The sequence below is a fragment of the Xenopus laevis genome, chromosome 6L (assembly GCF_017654675.1).
Source record: "Xenopus laevis strain J_2021 chromosome 6L, Xenopus_laevis_v10.1, whole genome shotgun sequence".
NCBI lineage: Eukaryota > Metazoa > Chordata > Amphibia > Anura > Pipidae > Xenopus > Xenopus laevis.
This window is the reverse complement of record NC_054381.1, coordinates 4,893,515-4,904,052: the sequence shown is the minus strand read 5'-3', so window position 1 is coordinate 4,904,052 and position 10,538 is coordinate 4,893,515. Positions and strand designations below refer to the sequence as shown.

Sequence of the window (10,538 nt, the reverse complement as noted above, 5' to 3'; positions counted from 1 at the left end):
GGCAGCTGCTACCCTAAACAAACAGAGAGCTTCTAGAGCTGATTACTCAGGTATGGTAAAGCATTTTGCAGAATAAATATAGAGTTTTTGCATGTACTATTATGGCTAATCTATTGGCAATAAACTGCCTCTGTAGCTTTCCTTCTTCTTTAAAGTGCAAACTTGTAACCATAGTTTAATAACAATGTTGCAAGATTATAATTAATTAACTTTTTAAACTGCCCTTGAATGTGTGTGTGTGTGTGTATATATATATATACATACTTGTGATATTCTTGCATGTGTAATGATTTTTATGTAATTTTTAAGTTTTAACTTATTTTAGTTTTTAAGTGCACATTAAGAGACCAATTTATGAAGATTTGCATTTTTTGCTGAAACTCAGAAATCTCAAATGTGTGCTAATTTATTAAAAAACTTGAATTTTAAAAACTTGGTTGTGCCAAAAAATGTGTGAAATTATCCATTTTTTAAATGCTTCACAACATTTTGAACTAATATCGAAAACTGAACTTGTGATATAGATTGAAATTTTCTAATACACCTCCATGAATTCCCCCACTTTATTTAGCAAGTTTTGTTGCTGAATAAAGTTTAAAAATTGACTTTTGAAAAACGGATTGTTTTGAAATTTATGGTTTGAATTAAAATTGTGGTAAAATGTTAAATTTGAATGTTGATAAATCTGCCCCTTAGGGATCTTTTTTGGCATGTCTAGATGTCTTTAAACATATGCCATTTTATATTTAAGTGCAAGAACAGTATGTTTTTACATTCAGAATTTATTCTCAAGGGAAAATGTACATTTTTTACTACTTTATAGAAACCACCTTTTACATGATTGATTAGGTATTAAATATTTTACATACTTTTATGAATTGATTTATAATTTTTGTTTTCATTGAAATACTTTCTATTTGCTCGGATCTACATGTTATTATTGCTATAAATTTTAAAAGCCTCCAGGGAAGCAATTTTCTCTTGAAATCCTTCTTTGCCTTCTTGCCTCTCTTTCCTTATAAGCAAATCAATATAATCATTGACAGTGAGTGGATCTGGTATTAAGGCGATTTCTTGAAGGCGCTTGAGAATGTCTGAAGCTTTCTTAATTAGAACCATTGCCTTTTTCTTCATCATCATCAATTCATCTAATTCATCTAAAATAGCCTTAAGTTCTTCCCTCTTCTCTAGCACTTCCTTGGTTAAAGCCAGACTCTTGCTAATTCCATTATTTAAACATTTCAACAATTTTTTAGAGCTCAACTGTCCTGTTTTCCATAAGTCCATAAGTAATGAACTACCATCCTTTTTCTTTGAGTTCTTTGCATACAGAGCACAATTGTTGAACTTGAAACAAACAGGAGACCCAGCTTGGTTTTTTAGACATGGAACTTTACCCTCAATAAGCGCTTGTAAGACCATTGGTTTCCCGGCATCAGCAAATGTAGCACAGATCTGTATGTTCTTCTCTATATCTTTTGCGAAAATTGACAGCACTGAGGAGAAAATATATTCTTGTGTACTTGTCAAACGAGCCAAACTGGACTGAAGTACAAAATAAATGGCATCAATGTGACTAATACTCCCGGGTGAATCAAAACATAATTTCAGCTGCTTGGGAATCTCTTTGTCATGGTCTCGGCCCCTTGTGTCATCAAACCCCGGGGTATCAATGATTGTCAGGTTATAGGGGACAGTAAATGCCTCTATATAATTGAGTTGGTAGGCAGAGACTTCAGAGGTCTGGCTGTGGGCTTGGCTCCTGTTTGTATTTTCCTTAATGAGAATCAACCTGTAATTATCTTCCCATTTCACTCCCAGGATGTAGTTGATCAGAGCGTTGATGAGAGTTGTTTTACCTGATCCTGTTGCTCCCACCATCATTATTATTTTGTGTTGTTTTAATGTTTTTTCAGTCCCAAACTGCAGTTTTCTGTACTTTCCTTGTGCATACTCCTCATGTAGAACCAACTTATAAACACGGGGGCCTCCTGATATAACAGAGCTGGTCTCCTCAAACAAGTCTTTCCTTTCAATAAGCAGAGATGATTGGCTTCTGTTTGCGTCTCTGTCTGCAACAAGACATACAGGTACATATAAAGTACATTGTTACAATTAAGTGCATGACCAGTTCAACAATTTACCTTATGTATGTATCTTATTGTGTGCATCTGTTTGAGTTTGACAGAAACATTATACACTGTAAATGTAGTATCAAGTGAAATAAGGTTTGTATGTGATGCAATGGGTGAGCAATGTGATGTCATTGGTATTCCAAAATTTTAGTGATTAAGTGTAGCTCACCAATTGCTCTTGGTGGCTTGTCCCATGGAGTATCCTGCGCTAATATCCCAAACAGGTCTTTCCATAAATAAATTTGTTGTATAGGACAAATCAAGGCAGTAGAATTGAGGAGTAAATATCTCCTCCTTCACTCCTTAATAAAGACAATTGCAGTCAAATCCTACTGCCTTGATTTGTCCTACACAAAAAATGTATTTACAGGATGGCATTGGTATTGCTGAAATATGGTGGAATGAGATGCATGACTGGTAATAACACGTGTTTGTCTACATATGTAGTATATGTGATAAAATGCCCATGTGGGTTTATGTATGTGGGACAAACCACCCGCCAAGTGAGGGAGAGGATAAGGGAGCACAAATTGGCCATTAAAACCAAAAAGATTGAGCAAGCGGTAGCGGGGCACTTTGTGGAGATGGGCCATGGGGTACAACAACTGCGGTTTCAGGTAGTGGAATCCATACCCCGCCCTAGACGAGGTGGTGATAGAGTGAAAAAGCTCTTAAAAAGGGAAGCATATTGGATCCGACACCTAGAAACCTTAACCCCTAAAGGCCTGAACAAAGAATACGAATTGCAGACAATATATTAGTATTTATTTTAATTGCAATTTTAATATTTATATTTTACAGATGTATTTACACACAAAAAAGTGAACAATTCGGATTACATGGACAGATAAGTGCCAGTGGCAACAGAATATATCATTCACAATAATACCGTTACATTGTATAATATTGGAAACTTTGTGTGTGTTGTTTTAAATTGACCATAATTTGTATCTATCTTATCACACCAGAGGGCGCTGTCTGGAGTGCTTTAAAAGGAAGTCTGATAAATGTATCAGTTAGTTTGACAAAGAGCCAGGACGTGGCTTGAAACGTTACTGTATCGTTGGTCGTAGCCATGCAACAATAAAGGCTTTTTATCTATGAAAAGGTGCTGTCCACTGTCGAGATTTTTGGTAATAAGGCTATACCATTTCATACCATGTTAAGTGATAGGTTGAATAGAAAGGAGGAGATATCTTTTTAAGTTTAACATAATTTAAAGTCCATATAAGAGAACAATTAATCATAAACCTTAAGTCATATGACCATATTCTGCCTTACAGAGCAGTGGAAAAGGAACTAATTTAAGTGAGGGTAAGCATCTCTAATAATGTAACTTTAAATGTAAACAAGCAAAAAAACAGATAATAATTATAATCAGGGATATGAGCCCAAGGAGTGTCCACAAGCAACTAAGTTCAAAATATCTTCACCTAAAAAAGGGACTTAACCTCCAAGACTTTATCCCTGAATAGCAAAATGTCATAAATAATCAAAAACAATGTTTCTAAAAAGGCAATATTTATTCACAACCATGCCCCAAGTATCAATTAAAAAAGTTCAAAAGCAAAGGCGCTACACATGGGAGGAGGGATCCCTCTCCTTGGATTACTGAACCACACAGCCCAATTTAAATAAATCAGGTGGGAGGAGCATATACAGTGTGGGAAATTGTGCAAGTTATTGAGTAATATTTATACTGCTGTAAGGTACAATACGAATCTATAAGGAGTATGACATGTCAACATTCAACTTATTATGCATGCATCTATGCCACAGCACATATTGTATCCATCATTAGTTGCCACACAGCTGGTTAGGCAGTATATTAAAGCAATGGGTGGTATAATGGGCAACAAAGCATAGATTATAATCACTGTCCAGAACATTATATGTATTTGAAATTGTCCCAATAATGTGGATGCTCAGTCTCCTTCAGAGAACAATGTCCCAAGGTGTTGATCAGGGACACCGTATAATGGTTAAATGGTAAAGGTCGGCAGTGGGCTCTGTATATTGGTAGTGACAATTGGTGGTATTAGGAATCCATATGTAAAAAGTCTTACGACATCCTTAGCGATTTAACAATCGCAATACTCAACAAAAAGTTTTTTGTAGTAGTGATGTGGATAACAGACCGTATGGAATCCTATAATGGCACTTTCCAGCCCGATCCAAAGTAGCACAAGTAAACATACAGACCGTGTTCCTGAAGTTTCACCACTGAGCCAGCTTAAGGTGAATGAGTGAATTCAATGTCCATAATCCTATGCTTTGTCACCACAAATCTTTGGAGAGGGGCCCCTTCTCCCAGAACGCTGCACCAACCTTAACGACTGTTTTGCCGCCAAACGCAGCTTTGTCAAGAGGCCGACTGTGAAGCAATGGACGAGTCTTAAGGGTGTCGTCACATGGTCCTTCGCGTGCGTGTGATGTCACACGTCGAGAGCGTGATATACCCTGTTGAAATCCTTAAAGGGGTAATGATCTTTTAACGTATGCAGTCGTAACAGTCTTTTAACGTATACAGTCTGAACAAATGTTAAACAAATGTTCCTGTAAACTGATGTTGCTTCTGAAACAGCACAATTTAAAAGAGTTGGAGTCCATTAAGGACCAACAGAAATCACTCTGCGAACAAGTAAAAGAATATGAAAGCAATGAGGAATTTAAAAGATTGGATTCTGATTTAAAAACATTCATGGATAACCTCAAAACTGAGATCATGAAGACAAAAACACACACATTTGAGAGGGATGTATCCAACTATGAAAACAAACACGCATACTTATGGAACAAAAAGAAACACAATTTCGCGAACACTATTGATAGAAATGGGAGTTTTAGAAAACCCCCAGGGGGGCATTACACTAAAAGGGAGCACATAAACACACAGCCCGGGAAACCGAGAGTGAAAAAAGGTGGACGCATCTTTTGGCACTCGTAGAAACATGGATTTGAAAAAACGTAAATTAAATTCAGTATCTCACAAAGAACACACCACATAACAAATTGTAGAGGAAACAAGCAATAAAGCGCCTTTCCTTTTCAATATTTCTAGGAACACAGCATCTTCAGCCCGGGGCTGTTTTTTAGAATCACTAAGCCTGCACAAAACAGGCAATTCTAGATGTCTTGCACAGTCACATAATGAAGACTTACAAATTATTAATTTGTCGGATGCGACCCTCTCTCATACACTTATGAATGTACTTAAAAAAGGTCTCTCCTTTGTGCCATCAAAACCAATTGATCATTTCTCTACAATTAAAGATATTCACCTCTTTGCACGTAAACTACTCCTGCAATTCCAGTGGTTCACGAATAATCAGAGGGGGCACTTTGATTATAGTCAATCTGATAGAAATGATTTCAAAACCCTCAAGGTCCTACTGGAATTGTGGGATGACCCACGTGTCGAGGAACAACTAACATGTCGTAACAAATCAAGTCAATACCCCAATGTTTCCGAAAATGGAAAATTGTGAAAAATACCAGACATTCCAATCTTACCAGAGATGAATCTCTGGAATTGAAACAATTGAGACATAATTCCAACATAATGATAAAACCTTCAGACAAGGGTTCTAACATTGTGGTTATGAATTCTTCCAAGTATGTTTCCATGTGTAAAAAAATCTTGGACAACAGACATTGGTACCAACCTTTATTTTTGCCACAGTTAACCAAATATAGAGATAAATTATTTAATATGGTAAACCAGGCATTCCCGGCTGGAGTCATTGACCAACACACGTGACTTTCTAAAGGTAAAACATCCCAGAAGTCCAACCTTTTACGCTCTACCAAAAGTACACAAACCCATCAGTGATCCCCCCGGGAGACCCATTGTCTCTGGGTGTGGATCACTCACGGAACCTAATGTAAACAAACTTTTCTTCATACGAAGATATACCAGCGCTAAAAGCTTAGGGATGGACACCAAAAGAAATAGAGATACAATATAGTGTAGTATTTTCAAATTAGATGAGATATGTAACCCTTTGTGCAGTTACTATACAGTGTGATTTGAGGTCTTCCACCAGGGGATTTAAAAGCCCTTTTTCCGTGCCTTTTATAGATAGTGTGGCCACCTCCTGTGTGGGGTAATGGGTACTTACAAACGTTTAAGTTTGTCACCAGCATGTAATAAAATCCTTTGTCCCACTCTTGGTAAACTCCAGACTTCTAAAAACATATGCTAAAATCGTGTAAAAACTTCTTTAATGTGATAAAAAGATAAAAATACAGATTGCACTCACATGTGTGTACTCACGGAACCTATTTGTGCATTCGTAGATATGGTATTGCAACCTTTGGTGACCCAGTTGGATTTGTTTGTAATAGACACATCCCATTTGCTAAGGGAAATTAATGGACTTACCTTGGATTCTGATTGTATATTGGTAGTGCTAGATGTGGAGGCTCTTTACATGAGCATACCACATTCCTTGGGCTTGGGAGCTATAAGGTCAAATTTTGAAAGAATCCAGACACCTATTATTGAACAACACAGTTTTATTTTACAAGCTCTAGACTTTGTATTACATACCAATGTCTTTCTTTTTTATGGCATTCATTATCTACAACGTCAGGGCTTAGCTATGGATGCTAAATGCGCCCCTAGCTATGCAAATCTGTACCTGGGTGAATGGGAGCCACTTGTGTTTTCGGATGATGGTTATGACATGTACTGTTGCTATATCCTCAGATGGCACAGGTACATCGATGACATCATGATGATATGGCAGGTCTTAGAGCAATTTCTGAGAGAATTTGTGACCAAACTCAACACTAACAACTTCAACCTTTATTTTACCATGAACTTCGATAGCTCCAAACTTGAGTTGACACAGAAATGGATCATCAGGGCTTAGTGTCTACTAATCTATTTTGAAAGAAAACAGCGAGTAACAGTTTACTTCACGCCAAATCTAGGCATCCCTTTAAATGCATTGAGGTTATTCCCAAGGGACAATACATAAGACTGAGGAGGATTTGCTCCTCGGATGAGGATTTCAAACACGAGTCATATAGATTCTACCAAAGATTCAAAATGCGAGGGTACAACTCTCGGTCCCTTCATAGAGCTTATGAATGAGCTCTTTCCCAAAATAGGAAGGATTTACTTTACAAACCCACAAAACCCAAGTCCAACAAAATTGGCACCAAGAATCAGGGCCAGACCAGACTTATTTTGACTTATAATGACAATGATGGGGATTTACGGAATATAATCCATAAACATTGGGACATTCTATCTAATGATCCTGCTTTAAGTCAATTGGTCACCCCTGGTCCACTTTTTACCTATAAGGAAAATACCAGTATTGGTGACTTACTGACACAAAGGGGCAGATGTATCAAGGGTCGAATTTCGAGGGGTTAAATCCCTCGAAATTTGACTGGAGAATAGAATCAAATAGGGAATTCGGGCAAATTTACGCGCTCGGGAATAGTCAAATGGGCGAATATTCGCCTGGCGAATAATCGCACGATCGAATATTCGATCAAAGGATTTTCATTCGATCAATTGAATGCCTTTTTATTCGATCAAAAACTTAGAAAAGACTTTCCCATAGGCTTTTAAAGCAATTCGGTAGGTTTAATCTGGCGAAGTAGGCAGTCGAATGATTTTTAAAAGAGACAGTACTTCGACTATCGAATGGGCGAATAGTCGCAGCGTTTTTTCACTTGATCTATTCGAATCATTCTACTCAGGCGAATTTACGCCACTTTGATAGTCGAGGAGCACAAAAAACTACTCGAAATTCGAGTATTTTTCCCTCTATTCATTCACCCGAGATTGGTGAATGTGCCCCAAAGTCATTTCCAAAAGCAATCCAGTAAATCCTGTTGTAAAACAATGGGCAGCTTCAGATGTGGCGCCTATGAGCAATGCCGTTACATAAAACCATCTAATACGTTTGGAAAAACTGGCTTTAAGATGTTAAGATGTTAGTTTAAGATGTATCACTATACGTGTTGTACTACCACTCATGTGATACAGTATATTTGTTCACATGCCATTGTGGCAGCTTATATGTAGGGAAAACAAAGAGGCCCTTTAAAAGACGAATCTATGAACATCTACTGGATATAAGAAACTGTGATTTATTATCCAGTATTGCGAAACACATCCATTGTGTACATAGGGGAATATATGCAGGCTCTTACTTTCAAGGTATAGACCGAATCCATGGTGATCTGGACAATAGATTACTTCAACTGGAAACCACCTGGATTTTCAAGCTTAACACATACAAGTCTGAATTGGGACTCAATGGTCATTTAAATTTTCAAGCATTTATTCAGACATAGACATAGTTAATCAGTTAGTGGGACTGACGTCTTGTTCCTACTGAAGATTCTTTTCTATGTTATATTTTGTGCAGGGGGCAAAAATCTCACGCTCCAGGTGTAGTGTAATGTAATTTGGTCCATTTTGTTTGATGTGCAATTTTGTTAGCCCTTATATTTACTGTCTAATTTAGACTGCAATGAATTTTATTCAGGGCTGTTTGGTCCTGGTATTGCAGTAAACATTACAATTTTGTTCAAAACTGATCTTAATACTATAATTACTGCTAATGATTTCGCAACCATGCCCTAGGGGTGAGACATGTCGTAGGAATGCCTTGATCATACTGTATGATATCTAATAGACAATTGGGTTGACACTTGGTATTCATACAGTGGTGTCTGATTCTGCAGATGATTGCTGAGATTGGAGTTTGCCCGCAGTCAAATATAGGCACTTTGATAACGATGAGAGAAGTGCATACATTAAAAGATCATTACCCCTTTAAGGATTTCAACAGGGTATATCACGCTCATGACGTGTGACATCACACGCACTCAAAGGGCCACGTGACGACACCCTTAAGACTTGTCCATTGCTTCACAGTCGGCCTCTTGACAAAGCTGCGTTTGGCGGCGAAACAGTCATTGAGGTTGGTGCAGCGTTCTGGGAGAAGGGGCCCCTCTCCAAAGATTTGTGGTGACAAAGCATAGGATTATGGACGTTGAATTCACTCATTCACCTTAAGCCGGTTCAGAGGTGAAACTTCAGGAGCACGGTCTGTATGTTTACTTGTGCTACTTTGGATCGGGCAGGACAGTGCCATTCAGTGTCAGACTGGGATGCCAGGGGCCCACCAGAAAACCTTAGGTTGAGGGCCCACTTTCCAAACTATTATAACTCCTCTCCTCACTCAACCTCTTTATTCTCCTAGTATCTTTTCTCTACATAATATACTCTATTCTTCCATTATTAAACCTCTTTGCTCCCATAAAGAGATAGGGAATGGCCATGAAAAAGCCCAAATGGTTAGAAGCAAGAGGCCCACTGACACCTGTGCCCACTGGGAGTTTTCCTGGTATCCCTGTGGGCCAGTCCGACACTGGTGCCATTATAGGATTCCATACGGTCTGTTATCTACATCACTGCTACAAAAAACTTTTTGTTGAGTATTGCGATTGTTATATCGCTAAGGATGTCGTAAGACTTTTTACATATGGATTCCTAATACCACCAATTGTTACTACCAATATACAGACCCCACTGCTGACCTTTACTGTGTCCCTGATCAACACCTTGGGACATTGTTCTCTGAAGGATATGTATGTAATATGTGCTGTGGCATAGATGCATGCATAATAAGTTGAATGTTGACATGTCATACTCCTTATAGACAGATTCGTATTGTACCTTACAGCAGTATAAATATTACTCAATAACTTGCACAATTTCCCACACTGTATATGCTCCTCCCACCTGATTTATTTAAATTGGGCTGTGTGGTTCAGTAATCCAAGGAGAGGGATCCCTCCTCCCATGTGTAGCGCCTTTGCTTTTGAACTTTTTTAATTGATACTTGGGGCATGGTTGTGAATAAATATTGCCTTTTTAGAAACATTGTTTGGATTATTTATGACATTTTGCTATTCAGGGATAAAGTCTTGGAGGTTAAGTATCTCTAATAATGTGTTTCTAGTGAAGGTTCAGAGACAGGAAAACTGGGAGTTTATAAGGACATTGACAGGAATTCCAAAGGGGTAGGGCTCAGTGACGTGGGAAGATATATTGAGAAAGGTATTGAGAGTAGAAGATTAGAAGAATGTAGAACTGCTTCCCTGATTGAAAGGTAATAGATCATCTCATCCATAAGGAAGAGGAAAAAGCTGCAAATGTGGGGCAGTTAATAATCACGTTGCACTCCCCTAAAATTTGTTGTACTGTATGTCATTGTTATGTCACGCATTGTTGAGAATATCAGTGGAGAGTGATTTTTGTGTCTGCGGCGGCTAATTAAAGAGCTGTCCTGTTGGTCAGTTAAATGCATAACACCCCAGAACACACAGCTGGATAAATGCAGTGTCAAATTCATGTATAATACCTCC

General features: G+C 38.0%; 1 protein-coding gene across 1 annotated transcript in view; it reads right to left on the bottom strand.

Moving 5' to 3' along the window:
* Positions 1–908: 908 nt before the first annotated feature.
* The window catches only part of LOC108718453, a 28,649-nt gene continuing 19,019 nt past the window's right edge, over positions 909–10,538 (bottom strand). The window contains exon 4 of the mRNA XM_041565703.1: positions 909–2,072. Coding sequence (XP_041421637.1) covers positions 928–2,072 — 1,145 coding nt within the window. The 3' untranslated portion in view covers positions 909–927. The remainder of the gene's footprint in view (positions 2,073–10,538) is intronic.